At 35.9% G+C, this 24764-nt stretch overlaps 2 protein-coding genes across 10 annotated transcripts in view; one reads left to right on the top strand and one right to left on the bottom strand.

Moving 5' to 3' along the window:
- Positions 1-1438: 1438 nt before the first annotated feature.
- On the bottom strand, positions 1439-10083 carry tmem182b (transmembrane protein 182b). The gene is made up of 5 exons (XM_081380640.1): positions 9627-10083; positions 8839-8962; positions 5808-5903; positions 5563-5700; positions 1439-5457 (listed from the first exon to the last, which is right to left on the bottom strand). The coding sequence occupies exons 1-5, from the start codon at positions 9765-9767 to the stop codon at positions 5189-5191; spliced, it is 768 nt and encodes a 255-aa protein (XP_081236766.1). The 5' UTR covers positions 9768-10083; the 3' UTR covers positions 1439-5188.
- Positions 10084-17591: 7508 nt separating this feature from the next.
- Positions 17592-24764, top strand: part of inpp4ab (inositol polyphosphate-4-phosphatase type I Ab) — a 47099-nt gene continuing 39926 nt past the window's right edge. For 7 of the 9 annotated variants that reach the window (XM_081381739.1, XM_081381740.1, XM_081381744.1 and 4 more), the window contains exon 1: positions 17647-17784. The gene's annotated coding sequence lies outside the window, so the exon portion shown is untranslated. Of the gene's footprint in view, positions 17785-24764 lie in introns of all 9 variants that reach the window. The other 2 variants (XM_081381745.1, XM_081381741.1) reach the window with 2 other exon arrangements.

Below are 24764 nucleotides of genomic sequence, written 5' to 3' on the forward strand. Positions count from 1 at the left end.
GATTCTCGCGAGATTTGTCGGGGTGCCACCTCTCAAACCTGCATTGCTGTTTTTGCCAGCAATATTTTTTAAAAGAATTTTAAAAAAGCAATTACATTTTTTTTTTTTTTTACATTCCAGAGGCCATGGCCTCATCATACCCCTGGTGTCCGTTAAAATAAAATAAAATAAATCAAAATAGACAGAGTAGACAAGAGAAAGTATTCACAGAAAAACACTTTTTTCTGTCATTTGTGAAAAACGTGTCCAAAATAGTGAGGCTACTATTCGCAAATGTTTTGTCTGGTACTATAAATTTAAACAGTAGAATTTATAGAATTGGACAACTGTCTGCCATTCAAACAAAACCACAAATTTATTGAATTGGCACTCAGTTACAATGCATTAGTTTCTCCACTTAATTACAGTGCTTAATCGGCATGTTCACTGGGATCTGATTGGGACTGAGTTTTTTAACAGTTTTAAAGAAATAGTTTGTCAGGTAACAAAACCTCAGTCATCACAGGTTTATCAGAATGTTGGAGTTGCTCTTTTCCATAAAATAAAAGTGAATAGTGACTAGGTAGAAGAATCTGACAAACATCACCAAAAAAGTAGTCCATGCAATTTGTGGTTTCTATATGACACACTTTTTTTCACAAAAAGTATATGCACATTTCATTTTAAGGTGCAATAATCGATTTCTAAGAAACACTGTTGATATTCGAAATCAACCTAAACAAACACACCCCTTACTTCATTGCTCCGCCCTCAAAATGCAAAAGTACGTAATGCAAAAATGGATGTCTTATAGCTGAAGTGAAAAAAAAAATGCTTCATGAAAAATAAAGCAAAGATGATGAAAGAACAACAAGGAAGAACAAAAAGCAAGAGTTTTTTTTTAGTCGCCAACATCACACCATCACCAGACAAACAGTGACACTCAAAACTGTCCTGTAACTATAGCTAACATAACAACAGCATATCTTGGTTCTGTGAACCAATGTTACTCACATATGGAGCAGAAACAATGCAACATCGGCGTACGTTTTCAGGCCTTCTCGCTAAGGTCTCTCCAGCGCTGGAAGGCTGTTCTAATATTAACGCGGATGCTAAAGCTCTTGCCGGATAACCCTTCTTTTTCCAGTGATTTTCTTTTAACCTTTTCTCATTTGTAATGTCTCTCAGCCATCTCTGTTTCAACACTCTTTCTTCACATCACCCTCTTGCTCAACTCTCCTCCCCCATCATGAGTGTTTAACGCCCCCTACTGTTGATATATGGCTATGAATATGTTGTGGTGCTTGGTCAGGATCCAATTTCAACAGCATTTCTCAGAAATTGTTTACTGCACTTTTAATTTCTTAATGTTAAAAATATGGCTGTCAGTAAAATATAAAAATTAAAAAGATAAATCCTTTTTTTTTTATAGTGATAAATTTGTACTTTGTTCCTCCGTACTTTTATGGTGCTTTTTGTCATTTTTAAAGCTAGTCAGCATTTGCTTTCTTTTTATGTAGCAATATAAATGTAGCAAACTTCATCTCACACCACAAAGGAATTCCTCGACCCCACTGGCTTCGGTGGACCACGCAGTTTATTGACAGAGGACAGACAATCAAAACACAAGCCTTCAGGTTCACTCTCTTTCAGCTGACTCTCTCCAGTCAAAGGCTGTTTTGAGAGAGCATTTTATACAATAAAGTCTTGTATTGAAACAGTCAATTTCTTTCTGTGTCTCACTTATGAAAGTTCACATTCACACAAAACAAATGAAATAAATTAAATTCCATCAAAAGTACATTCATTTTTACATTAATATGATGTAACGACATATGTCTCAATATGTTAGATTGTATAGTTTTTTTTTTTTTTTCTGTTATTGTTGTTGTTTACGGTGATGCATTGCTGCCACATATATAATATTTTTTCCACTCAATTATGTCGTAATAACGAGATCTTATGTCGTTAAAACGACATATTTTCTCGTAATAACGAGATCTTATGTCGTTTTAACGACATCTTTTCTCGTAATAACAAGATCTTATGTCGTTAAAACGACATCTTTTTCTCATAATAACGAGATCTTATGTCGTTAAAACGACATATTTTTCTCATAATGAGATGCTATGTCGTTAAAACGACATTTTTTTTTGCCCTTATAAGGACATGTGTAGTCATGTACAAAATATGCCTTTATCCACATAAAATTGACAGCCTATCGCGCCTTTATCACACCTCTACTTTCAAAAAGCGTAAGCAAATAGTAGCAGCCCCCAATCAGGCAAAATTAATCAATGAGGCCCTTTTTTTTAAAATATATTTTATATAGGCCAATTAGTTTTTTTTATATAATATATTATATATAGCCTAAGATTTATTTTTGTTAATAGGCTATATCTTTATTACCTAGAGATATAATTAAACAAAAAAACACATCTAGCAGAACATAGCCTAAGTTGTTTATTTTTTACAACATTGTGTTCTTATTTTGTTTAATTAACGAAATGTCAATCTTCGTCTTTATAACAGAAGATACAATACAATACAAAAATCTTCAAGATACAGCCATGATACAATCTTCACATGTAACGGATTGTCACCTTATAAACAGTCCTTTGTGTTGTGGTGGAATAAAGAAATATATGATTACCGGTATTATCTTAATTTAAACTTTATTTTATTATTTTGCTAACTCAACTAATTTAATGTAAAGAGCTGGATACTAATTACTAATTAAATAATGTCAAATATTAAATGTAGGCTATTGATTAGAGTTGCCATAGACTAAAGGATTTTCTAGACTAGTAGTCATTCATTTAAGCAATTAGGACTAATCGCACGTTTATATTCAATCCTAGGTTCATGGCTATATTCCGCGCTCAAGCGCATGCAGAAAACTTGCCGCAAAGCACCGGGTAAAAGTAGGCTAATGACATAATAAATGTGTCTGAAAAAAATAACGAAGCATTTTAATTGTTTATTAATGAACTAGTCTTTTCTAAATCAGTGCGGTTAGGCACCCTGCAAACATATCTCCATACATCTCCGCTGTAATGTAGATGCGCCTTTCATACGGACGGGATTACATAATCAAGATGGTACCGTATTTGCTTTCGATTGGATTTTTTTCGTTGGTGGACATTTTTTTTATAAACTTTATATAGTTAGTTATATTTCTCATGTCTGTGAGGCTTGTCTATACACTGTTTTTCAGTTCATTTTTGAGACGCGCTCCAATTCACAGATCATGAAAGCGCGCCCTGTTCGTTTTCTTTTATTTTACAAAAGCACAACGTTTTCTTGTTGTTGTGAGTTTACACAAATAAAAGTAGTTGCGACTGATGTATTATTATTTTCTGTATGACCAGAAATGATAGAGTATTTTAAGTTGTTTCCACTGTTGATAGGAAAATGCGAGTGATGGCACCGGCGCATCCATGTCATGCAGTGCGCGCTCCACACTCCACACAAACACTTGGATATGCGCTTAATAATAGCGAACATTTATCTAGGTTAACGTTAGAGCGAGCGGCCATGCCAGACTGATAAGTCCTCTTCATGTTTAACAAATCAAATTATGTTGAATTTTCTTGCGCCAGTTTGAAAAGGGCGGCTGAAACACCTATACAGATAAACGCCCAACGCTGGTGTTTTTCTTTAAACAAATTCGTTTAGGCTTTAAAATAAATATTGTTTGTGGGCTAATTAATGCCACAATAATTTGTTTATTTTATTGTCTACTTTTATTTTTCATTTTTGTTTTGCATTGAATACCATTTAAAGGATTTGCTGTGCACCGCAATGCCATCCTACTATAGAAAGACACGTTAAGAGCCACCTTTATATTCTTTATAATAAAGGGTTTCTATGGGAGGAAAACGCTTAACGTTAAATGCATTGCGTTCATATTCTGGGCTCATCTGCTTTTCTGTAGGATAGTATGGTTTATTAATAAGGTGTGTACAGCATTTGATCTTTATCACTGAAGTAACCTATTAAGCCACATTAAGCTTTTTCTTTATAATAAGGGTTTTCTATGGGAGGAAAACGCTTAGCCTAATGTGCATTTAAACGCAATGTTAGTATTCTGGGCTCATCTGCTATTAATAAAGTGTGTACAGAATTTGATCTTTTAACATGAATGTCCATTGGGGGCTGCTATTTCTTCAGCTTTTTGAACGTAGATGTATGATAAAGACATGACTGGCTATCAATTTTATGGATAAAGGCATATTTTGTACATGACTACACATGTCCTTATAAGGCCAAGACAATATGTCGTTTTAACGACATAAGATCTCGTTATTACGACATAATTGAGTGGAAAAAATAATATGTATGTGGCAGCAATGCGTCACCGTGGTTGTTAAACATACCTGCAGTTTATTGACAGAGGACAGACAATCAACACACAAGCCTTCAGGTTCACTCTCTTTCAGCTGAAGGATGTATGAGAAAAGACACGTTAAGTACCATCTAACAGCAACTGCAATTTATAATACACAGGTCACAAATATGGCTATAAACATACATTTTAACATCCAAATGAAAGCTAAACACTTTTAATATACTAAACGACATTTTCACAGACTCAATCCACCAAAATTATATATGGAGAAACTTATTAACAGGGAAAACCCTATTTTTTACAGTCTATGGGAAAAACCCGCACTCAAATTTGGCGCGCGGGCGGCATATAAAATAAACACGTGCGCTTATAAAACTCCAAAAATACATTAAACTCTAGGCAGAAAAATGCATATATAAACTTTTTCCGGTTTTATGATGCTTCTATAATTAATATTAACTTGAAACTTCACCTAATACAGCATATTTTCGCTCTTAAATGCAGAGTACTGAAGAGACATGGCTGTTGTGAGAGAGCAGACGCGCCCGGTCCATTACCAATGACGTCACTCACAGTACAAACTCAAAATATTAATTATAAATAAAAATAAATATTTTCCCTGTCTTGCAGAACAAAATAAAGATGATATTGATGATGTAAGTAATTGTTATTGTCTATTTAACCAATTTAATAATTAAACAAATCTTTGCTGGAAAAGTTACCAGGAAAACTCCAAACACATGAATATCCTGCTAAACATTTTTTTATTATATTTAGAAGGCAGAAAACCATAAATATTCAGAACAATAAAAGCCCATTGCATTGGGAAAGAGTCATTGTCATGTTTACACAACAACACTACACACATTCCTCTCGCAGTGAGATTGGCTGATTCTCTGTGTCCCTGGTTGATGATCTGCTGACTGATGGAATGAGCAGGAGAAGTAGGCCAGTGAGCAAGCAGAGGAAGGCAGCAGTGGGAGCCAGCATAAAAGACGGACCATAGTGCACAGTGAGCTGCAGATGAGGGCACACTATGTGTCGGCGCTGGAGGCCGTACCGCTCTAAAGAGTCTGAGACCTGCACCCACACAACAAACAACAGCACTACCGACATGATTAAGACACCTGCATATGAAAAGAGAGAACATTTGAGTAAAATCACTGTTGAATCACTACAAAGTACGGGGTTTTTTTTTTTTTCAGCTTTCAACTACAATTTTCTTTTCTCACCCCCAGTTATAAAGAGGGCCCCTCCAGCCTCATAAAGGCGATGGCTGGTCCCTGCGGTTGCACAGATTGTGACAAACCCACCAATCATCACAGAGAGGACTCCCAGAACAAATATAACACACCAAAAGCTCCTTTGCACTGACAATGGAAAATCGAGTTTTATTACTTTGACCACACAGTAAATGAGAAGGAATTCCATCACATTGTCAACATATTGTAGAGCAAACTGCTGCTCGAAATCTCACCTGTAACAGAGTCAGAGATTCGAATCTTTGGAAGTCCTGAAATGGGAGCATGTGACAAGTAGGCTGGCATGCAAACCTTCTGGGATGGCTGATTGGCTGGTGAAAAATGAAGCAGTGTGTTTACAAGAAAGAGCAAATAGTCAGGTGTTGGGCTTCATCTGTATAAAAAAGGTCAAGTTACATCAGGCGTGTTCGTTTAAAAATAAGTGTCAGCAAAAATGTAGTGCCGGTAAGAAATTCTAGCTATCTATAGAAAGGAGGAAGTGAAGTGCAGATGTGCTCTGATAAGTATACCCTTTATTCAGAAAGTATTCAGACTCCTTCCTCTTTTTTTCAAATTTTTCAAATTTTTTAAGCCTTATGCTAAACTTCTACACTAAAAACATGTGCAAGTTTATCAAAAAGAAGGTCAGGGGGTGATAGAATATCACATTGGTGTAGCCTACTGAATCCCTATTTAGACCCTATGGCAATTTCAGAGAAATTCAGACTGGTGTGGGAAAAACAGCATTTAAAACTTTTTAGCACAAGGCTACTACATAATAAAATACTACATAAAAAATGTGTCACGTTATGTCGGTGTATTGGTTTCCTTTTCATAGACTTTTAGTTTGTATTGCTTTATTTCCTGTGTTTCCCTTGTCTTGCATCTGAAATCGCATACTGTGTAAGTAGGTACTACCTTTGAATTTGAACTTACTTTGCGACTCAAGTCATCCAGGTACTTTGTGTCTACTGTTTTTCGAATACTATTCAGACATACTACTCTCTTGGCTATATAGTAAAGAAGTATTTGAATTTCGGCGCAGTGTTGGTTTCTAGTTTGTGTTCCTTTGTTGTCATGTAGTTCACAGCTTGTATTTAGTTACTGTAGTTCATTACATTGCGTATATGGGCCATTATACAGAATTGGTTCAAAATCAGAGTAGGAAACATCTTGAAAAATACGTATTTTTCCACAAATTTTGTATGTATGCAAATTGTAATATCCAAGTTATTGCGCAGCTAATTCTCATATTGTATTTTCAGAAAGTTTTGAAATATTTTTCCTCTCCCCAAATTTGTCACTACCGAAACACAATAATATACGTATAATCTAATAAGGGTTATATTGACCTATTAAGATTTTGTCTACGTTAAATAAATATATAAATATATATTTTTTGCTATTTTATTCAAAAGTTTTCACAAGTAAATCAATGACAATGATTATTTTAACAATATTTCAAGTGTATTTTGAATCCAATCTTTCTTTGTATAAGGCATAAAGTTAATCATACTGATTTCAAAGTTAAGGATTCATTTTGAATATACATTGTACCAAACACTATCATAACATCTTAGTTGGTAATTCAATATACTTTATTTTTGACAAAACATCCCATGTTTCGGTCGTGACTGCACATTTTCGGTATAGAGACAGTAATGTTTTGGTTGTGACCCCACATCACATTACAGAATTTTAACTTGCATATTAAAACACTACTAAAACATACTGTGTTCCCGTGCCACTTGTCATGCCACTTGCATCCACTCATTCATACTAATGTTGTAAGGTTATGTGTTCCCTTTTGTCACCACCAAAACAATGATATCACAACCACAACTTCACCACATGTTTCGGTCATGACTTTTTCGGTAGTGACAATTTTAGATACTTTTGAGCCTAGCTCAAAGATGCACATGGTCAGCACATGGTTAGCTAGCACAGTTCTGAACAGTTGTACACAGATAAAAACTAAATTTTATGGAATAACACCCCAAAAAGTGTGCTTAACTGCAGAAAAAAGTGATGTTTCGTAATGCACACAGATTTTCATATTTTTGAACACATTTACCTCAAAATGATGGGACCTATCAGCTATGAGAGAGAGGGACACAGGAAAATTTCCTAATCAAAAATATAGGGGTGTAGTTAAAATCAGTCTCAGCCAATGGACTAAAACATACACTGTTGTTAACAAAAATTAACAAGGAAGGTTGTGCGCTTTACTTAATATATTTATATTTAGTTTACTTATAATAATAATTATGTTTGTTGACTTGAAATGTTTTTTTTTCTTTTCTATTAAGGTCCACGTAATTATGTCTCAGCTTAACAGTACAAAATCCTAATGCGTTGTCTAAAGTAAAAGATTCTTACATCCAGAGGGTGGCAGTATAGTGCGACGCCAACTGCCATTTTTCCCTAACTTAATTTGATTGTGTTCAATCTGCTTAAATATATGTAAAATTTAAGTTTACTTAATCCGTTTGTGTTGGATTACATTCATGATTTGTGTTGCATTAACTGAAACTGGGCGGTGCTTGTAAGCAGCATGCTTTGCATATGGTTGAATTAAGAGAGAATAAATGTTAAAATGAAATGTTATTTTATGTTTTATTTGAGAAAATTAGAAAAGGGGAAGACTTGATATGTGTAATTGTGTTTAATGTTCAATTACACTGGAATTATTAGATCCATTTAAAATACAGTGGGTTACCATTGTGGAGAAGAGTGGAGCATTTTGTTAGGCTGTGGACTGATTCAAGTACTGTTGCCTTCTATTGAAACAACAAGAGAATAGAAAGCAGAAAAAATTCTATATCATCTTCCTAGTTTGAAATTTAGGGGTTAGGGTTCAGGATAGCCACCTCCCAATTGAAAGTACCCAATCAATTATGATTTTAATTATATTATGTTTACTAATATATTATTGTGAGTTTCAAAAGACAATAGCTTTTTAAATGTGTGGTGTTGTTTTTTTATGTTTTTTTTTTTTTGGTTGTGGGACAGCAGTTTGCACCAATTCTTTAGAATGGCCCATATATAAACGTCTGTTGTCTTAGTTCATGCTCTTGTGTTGGTTGTGTATGGTTGTGTATCACACTTTTGTTTTAAGTTGAGCTGTTTATATGATCCATATCATCATCTTCATCATAATGTAACAAAATTAACTTTTTTTTTCCAAATGCAAGCAATTTAACAAGCAATTGTGCAATTGTTTTTAAGTTCCAAGTTGCATGCCAAGTACAAAAGGAGTTGACCTACTGATCCAAAAAGCCAGCATATCCTGTTCTCCATTTGTACCGCTATAAGAACATCTCCAAAAGAGGCCCTCATGGTAGAACAGGGTGTTTTCAGCCTCAATGTCTGGTTGTTTTTGAGAGATATCCTAATGAATAAATAAAACTACATATAAAAATCTATTTAAAATTGATATTATTCAAAAATAATTATCTTGCTGAAAGGTCGCCACTGCATTTGGAGCCACTTACAAACTGTTCTTTGAAGAACCCAAAATATTTGTTCTGTGGCAAAAGTTTCTTTCTTGTTGTTTCAATGAAACATATCAACTATGTAGGTGAAACGCGTGCGTGTAGACAGGCAGATAAAGACAAGGATGAAAAAAGTTCCAACAAATGGTTTAATAGAATAATCCCAACAGATATGAGTCTAGGCAGCAGGGTACACACACACATAACTTGAAACGTAGACCAAACAGAAAATGAATGTGGATTCATTGGACAAACGTGGATAATTTATAGAACACAACTGACACGGATGAACTAATAATGACTGTAACCAAGGATATAGATGAGTGAACAAAGACGTGACAAATGACAACCTGAAAGTCCATGAAAACAACACTAAACAGAACATAATGTGACAGTATAGGTTTATGATTCTAATGGTATGAAGGATTAATTTATTCATTGTATGCCTTTCAGATAAAGCTCTGTATTGCTGAATTCTCAGTCACTTGATTGTATAGTTAAAGTCTAATAAAACACATGAACAAATAATTTTAACACATGGCAAATATGTCCGATCCTTACCTCTGTGACTCTGAAAAAAGCCGCATGATCACACAATTCAAATGCCATAAGCCAGTAATCGGACCCAAGAGATCCCAGGACAAACACTGAGCTTAGAGCTCCAAAAAATCCAGCCAAGAACCGTAAAACTACAAGACGCATAGCTGCTGAAAAATAATTTTCTTGTCAGTCTCTTAATCAAATTTAAATGCTCACATTACTAGTTTGTTTGTGTTACCAACACTGTCCAGCTGCTTTGTTAATCATCGGTCCACATTATTTCTTGTCCTCAACCAAAATGTTTGGTTATATCTCCCTCCGGTGTGGCCACTCTGCAATGACCAATGATAAAAAAAGACCAGACGGCACTATTCTTAGAGTCTGTAGGGACTCATAAGTCTGACCCAGTTCAGCTAAATAAATCCAAACCTATCCATCAAAATAATCATCTTTTTATGTAACTGAAGAGACCTATGTGTGACTGATATGTTTCATCAATGACTGTAGCATTTCTGAAATCAAGTTAAACTGTGTAATCAGAGAACTGGATTTTCATGAACTTAATCTGGTCTGGTGAGGTAATGGAATAGAAAATAGCATCTGTCATCATGCATTACTGGAGTCAGTATTTGGTTTCCTTCTTTAATAAAAATAGCTGTATGACTGTGAAAAGTTTATTTAACTGTGAAATAGATCTACATATATTTCAAGACACTAATGCCCTAATTAAATGCATTCATGTATACTTGAGAAATCTTTGCTGAAATATTGTGCTGAAATATTAACTTGTTGTGTGTTTTATATACGGTAATGTGAAAACAAAACGCATAAGTGTTACACCTGCATGACAGATTACTCTTCTGTCAACACAGAGCAGTGGTCTTAATCTTTGCCAAATCAATAAATCATTTCAGGACAGACGTTAAGTTTAGAGCGCCATAATTCTGAATGTAAAAAGAATGTAGTTAGCATGCATGAGGTCAGTGTATATGCAAATAGAATAATTTACCACTATTAAAGTTATTCAATATGACGATAAATTTTAAATATGCAAAATATGTCTGGTTTAAGCAGATTACCCTTGTTTTGCATGAGTGGGAATATGAAATAAATACACATGTATGTATATTAAATATGCATCCATTTGTCTGCACATATTCACAAAGACAAACAGCACAAACTTAAAAAAGTGTCTGGCAATTAGAAATTTTATTATTTAAAAAAAAACTGTTTAAATTGAGTAATTTAAGTGGCATAACTGGATTTGTTAGCAAGAACAGATAAAAAGAATGGATAAAAAGTAACGTATAAGCTCTGCATGTCAATTTTAAAATGAACTGGAATCTACTAGAATACCATAAATATAATTTCCATATAATTTAAAATATAATTTCCATAATATGATTTCCTTAGTTTCAGTATGGGTTAGACTTCCTCATTTTGTAATAGTCTAATAAAGTAATTTTTAATAGGCAAAGGACGGATGGATCATGGATCAATAGGATGGATCATGCGGCACTTGTCCCATTGAATGCACAAGGTGGTAAGCTGTAAAAATGGGAATTTGGTTCCGTCATCATACAGATATCATGCATCATACATCATAAGGTAAATTGACCTGTTAAGAGTTTCAGGACACTTTTCTCTCTGTCCTAAACTCTCCAGCAAAAGCTCTATTCACTCTCCAAATCACTTACAGATAAAATCAGAAGTCAAATAACAGCAGCAGATAATGGACAGTTTGAATCTCACGTTAAAATTGTAACAACACAAGAAAAAGCATCATTCTACACTAATCTTTTACTCAGATAAAGTTTAGACAAATGTGCAGGTTGGATAAAAGTTGAGCTTTCTTAGCAGTTTGTTTGTGATATGATGGTGCTGTGTTACACATTCCTGTGTAAATGTCCATCTAAATTGGTGAGTGAAACTTGCATGCCACTTGCATCCACTCATTCAGGTTGAGCAGTTGAGAGTTGCACAGACTAGTCGACTTGTCGACTTCAATGCACTGCCATGACCCTTTAAGCTTGACATCAACTAGTTGCTGATCATGAACTATAGAGGGCACAACAGGATAAGAAATCTTTTAATTTCACTTATACGCTCAGTTTCCAAAACAGTTAAAATGACAAATATATGCATACTCTGAGAGCACTTCTCAAGATATGTTTGATTCTACCATCTGGATGCTCAAAATTGACCGGGTGAATGCACTATTTAAACCGCTTATTGTACATGTAAGTTATTCACCCTTCTGCACTGAGGCTTTGTAACTCACATACTTACAGACAGTAGCTCACACATCACATGCAGATCACATGCAAAGACGCTGCCAGGTAGAATTAATTCACAAGCGCAATTACTACCTCACTAATGCATATAAATGTAATCTTTGCTGTGCTACTTTATCTGTATCTGATTTAGAACGAGCAGAAATCTGTGAGAAATATGAAAAAACGACCTAAAGACAAAAGAACTGATAAAAATAAGAACTCATGTAGGATCAATAGCCTTGTGGGCAGCGCTGTGTCATATGCCAAAGCTGTGCACAAGGCAACCTGCGTTCGAGTCTCAGCTCGAGGTTCAGGCTTAATTATTCATTTATGATGTCATCAGCAACTAGTCGACGTCAACTCAATTTTCATCACACAAATGTTGACTTTAAAAAAGTCGACAACCCCTTGAAGTCGTTCAATCCCTTTCTGTAGAACATTGTGTCAAAACCGACACTAGGGGGTTCCTATTTTTATTTTTATTTTTATTTTTAACCAGAAAAGTCCCGTTGAGATCCAGTATCTCTTCTACCAGGGAGTCCTGGTCAAGATGGCCAGCGAAAACAAAACAACATAAAACCACATAATAAACAAACACAAAACACCAAAATCGAATAAATCTATAAATCAAAATCTAATAAACAATGCAAATCATATGCAGCTAATTAAAACACTGAAATTGTTTATAAAAACAAACTTTAAAATATTTTTAAACAGACCAAGAGATGGTACTTATTCCATGTGTACCCTGAATCTCATTCCATGCATGTGGAGCATAATTGGAAAAGGCAGATCTACCTGGCTCTGTCTGGAAAATTGACATCTTAAGTAATAAAAAATTCTGTTGATCTGGTATTATATACACTAGTACAATATGTCAACAAACTATATACTGTGGTTACTTCTCCAGAAAAGCTTTTAAAATTAAAATTAGAATATTGTTTTTCCTCCTTAATAAAAGTGAAGTCCATTGTGTCATTTCAGATAAATTTCAATGATGTGTACGGACACTTGCACCAGTTACAAATTATAAAGCAGCGTGATTTTGTCACAGTTCACCCTAGTCACCATCCTCTTCACTACACTTCCCAGCACCAATCCTGGTTCCCACCAGCGATCTCCCATGATCTCCCAGTCTCCAGCACCTTCCTCAATCACCCTTTGGACTCCACTACCCTGCTCACCTCATCACATCCTTTGTATTCAATACATATCACCATTCACCATCATTTTTCCTCTCCTGTGTCTCCATGTACTCTAACAGATACCATAGTACAGACAGAGCCATAGTATGGATGATAGTATCATCTGCATAAAAGTGCACATTTGCTACACCAAGTAAATAAAATTTACCAAATATAATTGGTCCCAAAATAGATCATTGAGGAACACCTGCCTTTACTATTAGAGGAGTATATAATTATCTATTGACACACACAGTGTTCTTCCAGTCAGTAATAGTTTAGCCCAATGTAGCCCAGTGTAGCCCAGCCCGCAACTCTACAGATGTCTGCCAATGACGCACCGTTTGCCAGAGATGAAAAGGCTGCAATGCCTTTGGTTGAGTTGGCTCTGAGCTCCAAGGGACAAGGTACGCCTTGGGCTTGGTAAGTCAGACGAATGGCGTCCACTCTCCAGTAGGGTATTCTTTGTTTGGAGACAGCCTTCTACTTCTGCTGACCTCAGAAACAGACAAAGAGCTGATCAGATATTCTGAAGCTCTGTATGCGGTCGAGGTATATGTGCAAAGTGTGCACTGGGCACAACAGAGACAGGACTGGGTCTCCCTCGTCACAAGGGAGTGCATCCAGATTCACCACTTGGTCTCTGAATGGAGTAGTGGGAACTTTGTGCATGTAGCTGGGCCTGTGTCTCAGGACAACATGAGACTATGCCAGGCCAAACTCTAGGCACGAATCACTAATGAAGAGGGTTTGCAGGTCCCCCACCCTCTTGACAAAGGTGAGTGCGGTCAGGAGGGCTATCTTCATGGAGATGGCATTGAGCTCGACTGACAACAAGGGCTAAAACAGATCTCTCTGTAAGGCCTGTAAAACAAAGGGAGATCCCAAGATGGAATGAGGTGCAGCCTTGGAGGATTCAACCTCTCAGGAACCTAAAAATCAGGTCTTGCTTCCCTAAGGACCTACCACCCACCATGTCATGTACACCTTGAGGGTAAAAGCAGACAGCCGCTTCTCTAGGCCTTCTTGGAGGAAGGAAAGCACTGACCCAACTGTGCACCTTCGTGGATCCTCCTCCTGATTGGAACACCACATAGCCAAAAGGCTCCACTTCAAGGCAAATAGCCGCCGGGTAGAGGTGATAATGTCTACCGTGGCTGGTGGCAGACCTCTGATTCCTCCTTGTACCGTCTAGGGACCAGACATGGATGTTCTAGAGGTCTGGGCGCGGGTGCCAGATTGTGCCTGCCCTTGAGAAAGAAAATCCTACCTCAGGTGGATTCACCAAGGAGGGGCTGATGCCATCAGCATGAGCTCTGAGAAAAAAAAATCTTGTTGGGCCAAAAGGGCCCTGGAGCCAGCTGTGCCCTAGTGCATCCGTGCCGAGGCGGGCCTCGATTGGGGAATACCACAGAGGGCAATGGGAAGATTCCTGGAAAGCAAACAGGTTTACCTGAGCCTTGGCAAATTGACTCCAAATCAGCTGGACCACTTGGAAGTGGAATCTCCACCCTCTGCAAAGTATGATCTGTCGCAAGAGTGTCTCCAGTGGAGGAGATGGTGGGCAGGTTGTGACATGAAATGGGAGTGGACACCACGAGAGACACCAATGGAACAAAATCTGGGGTACCCATGGTGGGAGGCTTGTGGTGAGGCAGAGCAAGTTCCACCATATCAGAAGGCCCAGCGTCCCGAAGAAACCGTGGCGTATGGTGTAGTGGCACACCTACATTGCTCCGGGGGCTCACAGTAAAAAGAAGTTGGTGAAGGCGGAGGAAGGCGGGCTTCCCCGTGACTAGTCACACTTACCTGTCTCTTTGCACAGAGGCAAGATGTGTCTGCTTCTTTTACTGCAGACAACTTTTTTTGCAAAGCCACCTTGAGAAATGGGGAAATCGAGAAAGTGTACTTTCCCCAAATGAGAAGTCAGTTGCATTTTGTATATATATATATTATATATACTGTAATTTATATATATATATATATATATATATATATATATATATATATATATATATATATATATATATATATATATATATACATATATTGAAGTAACGTCAAACTCCCCTGGAAACTACACCAGATGCAATGTGCAAGATGAGGAATGGGAGGACTGTGGGGATTTCCCCTGCGGAGAAGCTCCTATTGTTGCCCTCTAATCACCCTGAGTATTCGCTGCCGCAGCCCCAGGCTTTGCAGAAGGACCGGGATGGGAAGCAACTGATGTGATTCCTTTTATTAGAAAAAGGACCGTTGGCATGGTCACTCTCTCTCAGTGAAAACATACAATCCACGAACACCGTCTCATTGTGTGTGTGCTCCAGCACGTGAGACAGCGATTGTGACCTTCCGAGGACGAAAGATATCGACCACAACCATGAACACATAGACGGAAAGATATCTTTAAAAAGACGCTCTCCGAGAGAAATTTGCTCTTTTCTCCGAGAACAGAAAACTCTCTTCTTATTAGACAATATTCTCTTTTGGAAATTTCTCTTTTCTAGTTGCTCGTTGAAGCACCCAGGGGAAACTCTCTCTCACTTATCCGTGCATATGGGAGACAGCCACTGAAATGCGGCATAAGAATCCAACAAAGCTTCTAGGCAGAGGTGAATGGAGAGAGAAGCACAGACACGTTTTCTCGGCTCTGAAGAACAAATCTGAATAATAAACGGAACAATTCCAAGAGGGTCCTCACACCATTAGTGCTCGGGCCCTAATGATTGGATGCATGCCAATCCTTTATACCCATATGATGGGAGAGTGGCATGCAAATTCCACTCGCCAATTCTCATTGGCCTTTTTTAAAGTATTAGAGGTGTTTGGGGCTCCCAAGTGTGACCCCTAGTGTTGAAAGTCAATGTCAAAAGTGACTGATAGAAAGGGAACATACTATGTAACACGGTTTGAGTAAACAGGAAAAACTCTATACATATAACAAATTATTATTATTATTATTATTATTATTATTATTATTACTGTAATTGCATGAAAACAGCAGTTTGCTGTTAAATTTCCATGCAAATTTACAGGATTTTTTTCAGTGTCAGTAAAAGGGGAGACCCTAGTATCTTTATCACTGTACACATTCATACTATGCATTTTAATAGTGTCACATTATATTCTGTTTAGTGTTTTCATGGACTTTCAGTTTGTTGTCATTTGTCACAGTTGTCTTTGTCCAGATTCCCACCACTCATCTGTCTCCTTGGTTACAGTCATTATTAGTTCATCCCTGTCAGCTGTGTTCTATTAATTATCCTCATTTGTGTTTGCTTTATAAGTTCATCCCTCACATTCATTTTCTGTTTGGTCTACATTTAAGTTATGTGTGTACCCTGCTGCCTGTTTAGACTTATAATAAACTGTGTGTTGGAACTTTTTCATCCTTGTCTTCATCTGCCTGTCTACATATGTGTTACAACTTTGAAATCAAACTAGTTTTCAGATGAATCAATAATTGCTGACCGATCCTTAAGTTTAAGTCTTCTCTAATGTGAATGTGGTATGAAAACCATCCATCTGAAAAAAAAAAAAAAAAAAGAATGACCCAGTTTGGGATATATATAGATAAAATAGGGTTACGGTATTAATTTGATCCTGAAGCTAAGAAAGACGTTAGAAATGTTTCTCTATAATAGTCTGTTATCGAGCTCATTGTAGATTTACCTAATTAACGTAATCATCTTTTTTTGGTTATCTCTTGTGTTCATAAGTACAAATACATCAGCTGTTTATAGATTTCAGTATAGATTTATCAATGCACAAATGCTCTTCTTCCTGAGCAAATTTAATCTTATTTCATTCTTATATTGTTGTACTTTGTTAGTAGTTCCTGAAAATATGTTTATAATGTGTGTGCATTGATATTTATGCTATTTATGCTATTCATGCTATTTATGCTATTCATGCTATGTAATTTGGCACCAAGTTCAAAGCCCTTTTTGTGAATTCGATTCAAACAATGTAGTCCTATATGTAGCCTGACTTCATTTCACACCAAACAGAAAGTGAAATAAAAATTAAAACTGTGACTGTATTTTTACAACCATCCACATGATGGCAATATAGATCTTAGAACCCATGATTTCACTAATTTTGCGTGGTACGAAATGAACTGATGTTTGCAGAAACATTATAGCAGCTTAGTTAGCATTAATAGCAACTATTAATCTGAGAATCAGACCCTCCAATGTAATGTGGTTAGCCTATATTATTATATATAATCATAATTAGAGATAGGCTATATGAAAACTGACTTTTTTTCAAATGCACCCTGAACTAAATTACTGTCCAATTTAAATAAATGCCTCGCTTATTATTGGTCCTGCTGCCTGCAGATTTTCGTTAGAGATGTTGTTCAGCTTCAGTGTAATGTAATTGACTTAACAATATTAAAGATTATCTTTGGAATTCTAAAGATTCATAATTAAAGGAACTGCAACCAAGCCAATATGTTAAACTATTATACTGTCTGCGTTCTGCGTTGTCTTGTTAAAACATTAATTTGCTTTTTTGCTTGCACGTGCAGTTGCGGACAGAGCGCGTGGGAAAGGCAGGGCACGGCGGGATGACGACACACATTAGGGCGGGGCCACACTATGCAGCAGCGCAAGGAAGAGCAAGAGGCAGCGCGCTGGAACTTGGCAACTGAGATTCGCTTGCATCAAAAACTCTTCTGATGGCAATATGGATTGACAAAGCGCCTACTGAGATGTAAGTACATTTGATATGTGAAACATTCCGAAGAGTCAGCTTCGAGGCTCTTTCTTGGTTACACCGCCTGAGAAATGGCCATAAAGTATCTGTGTTGTTTGTATGCTCTGTAGTGCGCAAGGATGCGAACTGGAGATAAGTTACATTTGTAAGATGTTCATATGACTTGGCTACGATGCCATTTTATAATCGCTTCCATATTTGTGAGATTGGGGTTCGGTATTGTATGTAAACATAACCACCAGACTCTGCCTGCCAAATCGAAAGCTATAGCCTACTGAAACACTGAAATGTCTTTCATAGGCAGAGGAAGGTGAAAGTATGCATTCGGTGTGACCTGAAGAGCCAGTGTTCGCGTCTCTTTCGTTTGTAGCTATTGAACTATGCAAGTGAAACAGGGCCAGTCAGCTGTTCATGATTTCCCCAAATCCTAGTGAATCTATAATTGCCTTGTAAACTTGTAAACATCCCCAATGCATTTCATTATTACCTTTCAAGCCACTAATTATTTTCCAAGAAAATATTAAATATGACCACATACTTGATCTCTTAATTCAAGCTTAGGCTAAATGATCATATTAAAAAAGTTAGATTTTTTTTTAAATAATTATATTTAATAGTTATTTTATAATATGCATGGGTAATGTTTTAAGTAAACTTTAAATAAATACAAAACCATCATAGATTCATATTGCTTACAACAAATCAGGTGATTTTGTAAAGAAAGTTACATTAAACAATATTATTAATTTGATAGATTTCAATATTTTTATGAATATTATTGTTAGTGTAAGATGGTCATTAAAAACTTTATAGTGAACAAAGAACAAATTACTTGTCCAAGAGTGTCCCTTGCTCAAGCGTACAGTGATATTGACAATTAAATCAAACTCTGCAGGGATTCAAACCTGCTACATTTAGGTGACCAACTAAGTTCCAATACCTAAAACTTGGCATTTTAATTCCAATGAGAAATGTCGATGCAATGCATGTAATGTAAAAAATAACTGGTCTTTTTAATCAAAACACTAAATATAAATTCGAGATTTTAAACCAAGTTCACATAATAATAGGCCCACAATGGCTGGTCAGTTTTTGTCTGATATCCACACATTCCTTCCATAAACAAAGTCAGACCTAATAGGGTTTCACTGGTTTACTCCTGATTGGAGTTGATATTTCATGAAGCTGGCAGGCTGTTGCATAAGCACGGTTCAAATGCAGTGTGCTTGGTTTCACTCAGCTGAGAGGAAAACATGGGCCATGTGCTGGCACCACACAGCAGCCTGCGTTAAGTGTGGTTACATTAAGACTTCATCAGGACTGTACAGGCCATGCCTTTAAGAGCAAAATTGTAAATGATGGATTTCTTTGTTGTATGGTCTTATTTTTCCGTTACTAGGGGTGTAACCAATCGTAGTTGATATATGATCCATTCGAACCAGGGCCCGTGGTTTGTAACGCATATGATTTGCAGATTAATTGTAAAGTGTAACCATCATAGAGTGAAAGTTTATCGTTTGCACGTGTTTTGTCTTGCCAATGTACACATCCAAGCAATTTTAAACCATTCAAGCACAAGAAGAGGCGATAGAGAACTCACGCACTGAGTATTCGCGCACTGTTGTGCACATTATAATGCTGCTGTCTATTTCATTGATGTTAATCAAACAACAAAACACAGCTTTAACAAAGATTAATCTATATTTAATTCATACGTGAACACTATAGTGTTGTTTTATTTTACATTTAATTATACATTTTTTATACCTGAGTACTACTGTTAGACCTTACTTTATTTGTAACTTTGCTCTATTGTATTTATATATGCTTGAATTTTGCGTATTTGTTCTTATTTTTTACCGACTGTTCACTTGTCTTTAATAATGAGTAATAAATGGAAAGCAAAGTTACATTGCATCAATGATCCGATCCGATAATTATCCTTTTTTTTTTTTTTTTTTTTTTGATGATCCGAACAATGGTCCGATCCGTGACACAAAAACCGTAATTTGGTCCAAACCATGAGTTTTGTGATCCATTGTGCCACTCAACGCAAAACTTCCACATAAATAAATGAGACCAAGAAAGATGTTTGTAAAGGCTCGTTCTTTTGTGTTTTAGATGGTCGATAAAAATGATCTCTTCACCCTCATTATCATGTAGCTCTGCTGAGATCAGTATTTCGGCCTCATGTCACAGTGTGTTATGTTACAGTCAGTTATTTCTGTGCGTCAGATATAACACATTCCTCTGGCAGTGTGTGAGCTGTTTGATTATTCCCCTTCACCACCTGAAAAAGCACCTTCACAAGATTTAATGCCTGAGGTTTTAAATCACAGAGACATGTTTTTCTCTTATAGATTAGCAGTGTTCTCAAGAGATTCTGTAGCCCTATGCCAGGTTTTCAGAGCATTTATTTTTCTTCCTGTATGGCTTCCAGAGACCATTAGGCCCAGACTGGGAAGCACTTTGTAACTTCATAAATCATAAAAAAAAAGATAAAGTGTCTGTTCTAGTAAAGAGACTGATCACCTTCATTTTGATGAAAGAGTTTTTTGTTTGTTTTTTTACTTATGAAACTGGTAACATTTTATTCTATGTTTCTGTTGCATTTTGAACAGCAAGGAACTCCTGCTGAGCTGAGATGCATGCTGGGATACATGCTGTGGTTCACATAAAATCAAATTAGGATCTGTCTCAGTCTTTTATCTATAATGACTCAGCTTCTTCAACTCTGCCTGGAGGCTGGGAGCAGATCAGAACCGATCTGTGGAGCATTTGTTGTTGAACTTGTACCGTGGTGCTTCCCAAGACTTGCCCGCTAGTTATGCAATGCAGGCCTGCATTATTGATATTTCCTTGGATATAAGACATTGTGAAGCTAAAAGGTCTGTCTGCTTCTATTTCTGCCCTGGAAAGGCACTCATATGGTTGTAAACGTGATGGTGTGGAAAGGTAGGGTTATATGTTGAGGCAAGGATGTTATGTAATTTTGGTCCTGATGCAGACCATTTCCATGAAACATTCCTTCTCCAGCCATGTGGATAATGGTGTCTTGAATGCATTCTGGGATGAATAATAAATGTATAACTGCTACCAGAAGCAGCTGCTCTGTTTTTAATGACCACTAGTATACAGTTCTGGGTAGATTACTTACAAATTGTAGGCCCAAATTCGTCGTAATCCATTACATTGCACATTTTAGGTAATATAATCCAAATACTTTTTGATTACTTTTAGATTACTTTGACCTAACTCATTTATCACATTGAATTGAATAAGGTACTATTGTACCATATTGATATAAAAATACAAAGAGAATGAAAATATATTTCATTCTTTATCAGCATGAAGTGCATTAAACTTTAGATTCCTTCAGGGTTTCCCAAACTGGGGTCCGTGAAGAAACTACAGGGGGTTTGTGAGTTTAATGAAAAGCTAATAATGAAATAAATCATAACATTTTTAAACTAAAATATTTTCAAATAATATGATAGGCCTAATAAAAAGTGTGAAAGACAAAAGCCTTTCAAACACATAGCAATGCATGGTTAAATGACTTGTTGAGTGATGATTCAAAATAATAATTAACGTGTTCATCAGAAGTTACGCAATGTTGCGAAAATGCTAAAAGTGAAAGGATTTCTGTAATTCTGGTGATCAAATGCTTTGGCCTCTCAATTTAGAAGACTTTCTGAATGTATAGCCTATAAGTAATATGCTTTTTTACAAAGGAAAATTTAAAACATATATATCTATATACTGTATAATTATGGTGGTCAGACTCCTAGGGGGCGTTTACATAAGTCCTGTTCTTGAATTTGAAAGCAGCTAGATAGAACGCAATGAAATAGAAGTAACAGAATACAGTATAAATGGAATTACTTTAACATGGATATTCATAAACACACAATTGTATATAAATTACTTAAATATAATGTATTTGCATTGCTTCTATCTATGAGAATTAGCAAGAAAGCTAATTGTAATTCCTTATTACACATTTCTTTTGGACAAGGAAAATTAAGGGCTTGATTGAATTCCTAGTGTTTTCCTAGACAGTTTAGGGACAGTTGCCCTTAAATGTTTCTTTTTGTTTTAATACATTATAAACAGCACAGAGTTTGTTCATCAACGCTGAAGAACCAAAAATATATAAAGGGGCTATACAGTAATGTTTGCTTGCTCCATTTGATGCCAGAATTGAAGAAAAAATAAATGGCACCCAGCAATCTCTACATTTAGATGCACTTCTGTGAAATAGGAGCTCAATACCCGACAAGCACATGTGTATTGGTGCACAGCTACATCATTTCCCGCTGACCTTCAGAGTTGTCCTCTTTGTTAGTCATAGAGAAGCATGCTGAACGAGTGTTTTAGATTCAGGGATTGAGAGATTTGACTGCATCTTTTCTGTTTTATCATTAGAGAGTAGGCCATTTGTTCAGGTCTAATTAAATATTTGTAGTCCCATGTGCTTTTTTGGCATTCAGTATTAAGTCATTTCATCATAGCCCAGAATAGAGAATGTGAGTATCCTAGTTCAGTACCTTGATTCATCTTAATCTACAGTACTTCCTCAAAGTCATGTTTTTGCTGCAAGTGATAAACCACTTCCCTTAAGACCTGCAAAACAACCTGCTCCAGCTGCACTTACACAATTACAACTCGCCGTTTCTTGTTTGCTCAATTCTTGGTAAACACTTCTTCACCTAATTGAGCTTTTATTATTGGCTTTAAACATCTCATGCTCTGTGACACTTGACGATTTACTGAAAGTAGTTCAAATTTGTTAAATGAATATATTAATGAGACCATCAGACAACAGCTGCAAAACGTTTTTGTTACATATAGGTAAAGAGTGGGGAATTTCCTTGAGCATTCTCTGTGATTTCCCGGTCCATTCCTAATCTAAAAGGTACACATTCTTTTCTATTCTTTTCTTTTCTTTTCTTTTCTTAAAACTCAGTGTTTACTAACTATAAAACAGTGTTATTTAAGTATTATTTATACAGTATAATATTTAGTAATATTTTGAATTGGCTATTATTTATTTCTATATATTCGGATTTCATTTTAATTGTATAGTGTAAGTTTTAACAATTTTGCCTTTTTTCATTTTGAAAACTTTTTAATATTTCTATTTAGTTATTTCTGTTTTATATAATCAGCATTCAAAAACTGAGTTGTATACAAACATTTAAATTTCACTTAAGGCAGTTTTTGTATATAATTATGTTTTTACTCCATTTTGTTATGAAGTATAAACATTTAAATGGTGGCTGTCATAAAGACAGATTTATTTAAACATACATTATAAAAAAAATCATAAAATAAGGTTGGGACAAAATATTGAAAGGGCAATATATCGTTGTCCTTCTCCTTTCGATACGAGAATTGATACGCTGGCGCCAAATATCAATATATTAATTAATAAAACAAGGCTCTCTAAATAGATTTACCTGCTCCCAGCATTGCTACTTTGTGGCTCCTCGAGGCGGCGCTCAACACATGAATGAGGGAAATGTGAACAAGTTAACTAGCCTAAGAAAAAGAGTTTTTTAACGGGATGGCGAACAGCAGTGTGAGTAAAATAATAGATGCCCCAGCCACGTTTAAGTCCAATGTCTGGACCCACTTCAGCTTTTATACCATTGATGGGACAAACAATATCGTCAAAGAATACGCGATATGTGGCCCTGGATCTCAAAACCAGTCACAAGTAGCACGGGTATATTTGTGGCAATAGCCAACAATTGTATGGGTCAAAATGATCAATTTTTCTTTTATGCCAAAAATCATTAGGATATTAAGTAAAGATCATGTTCTATGAAGATATTTAGTAAATTTCCTACCGTAAATATATAAAACATTTATTTTTGTGAGTGAATGCAGCACAATCACGAACATAAATGGACAACTTTAAAGGCGATTTTCTCAATGTTTCGATTTTTTTTTTTTGCACCCTCAAAATCCAGATTTTCAAATAGTTGTATCTCAGTCAAATATTGTCCTATCCTACCATACATCAATGGAAAGTTTATTTATTCAACTTTCAGGTGATGAATGAATGTCAATTTAAAAAAATTTACCCATGTGACTGGTTTTGTGGTCCAGGGTCACATATAGCCTACAACTCAACTCAACTTTTATTTATAAAGCACTTTCAAAACCATTAGAATGGACCAAAGTGCTGTCCATAAGTAGTAAATAACTCTAAAATACATAGAAACATAAAATTACATTAAAACATGACACCAAGAGAATCAAACAACACATCACTCACCTTTCTCAGACCTAATCAAACGCCAAAAGCTTGATAAAATAAATAAGTCTTCAATTCCTTTTTAAAAATATCCATGCCTCATTACAGACTGAAAAACTTTTTGTTGTTCATGTTGTTCCAACCCCGTAAGACATTCGTTCATCTTCGGAACCCAAATTAAGATATTATTGAAGAAATCTGAGAGCTGGCTCACTCCTTCATAGGCTTCTAGATAATTTCATTCTGCCGGCCCAGAAAAGTTAGTAAAGACATCGTTAAAATAGTCCAAGTGACTACAGTGATGTATTATATTGATACATTGTGATGTATCATTATAAGATTGTCTAGCAATATATTGATTATCACAGAATAGCTGTATCGTGATATTATCGTTATCGTGTATCGTATTGTGAGGTACCCTGTGATTCCCACCCCATCATAAATTAAGTAAAAACTATGAATTATATAGTGCATATATTTAGCAAAATGTTCCTCTCTAGAGTTATTAAAGTACCATGCTATAGCTCCTGAGGTAAATGCAATGTTACATGACATATTGTTTTACAAAATGCTTGACGTCTTTCCATGGTTGAAACACTGATTGAGCAATAAGTTTTCATCAAGTTTTACTCCATCTTTCACCATACTTCTGATGTTTTTCATTTTTATTTAGTGCTCTATAACTAGTAGTATTGTTGAAAGGATGATTGGT

This window comes from Scardinius erythrophthalmus (assembly GCF_964197995.2).
Source record: "Scardinius erythrophthalmus genome assembly, chromosome: 12".
Classification (NCBI taxonomy): Eukaryota; Metazoa; Chordata; class Actinopteri; order Cypriniformes; family Leuciscidae; genus Scardinius; species Scardinius erythrophthalmus.

What these genes read in the sequence shown, in the direction of transcription:
- tmem182b (XM_081380640.1), bottom strand. Translation starts at nt 9,767, where the DNA reads ATGCGTCTTGTAGTTTTACGGTTCTTGGCTGGATTTTTTGGAGCTCTA. An exon ending in CTTTTTTCAGAGTCACAGAG is followed by an intron (nt 8,963 to 9,626) that starts GTAAGGATCGGA and finishes TTTATTCATTAG; the next exon opens with GATATCTCTCAAAAACAACC. An exon ending in AATCTCTGACTCTGTTACAG is followed by an intron (nt 5,701 to 5,807) that starts GTGAGATTTCGA and finishes TTCCATTGTCAG; the next exon opens with TGCAAAGGAGCTTTTGGTGT.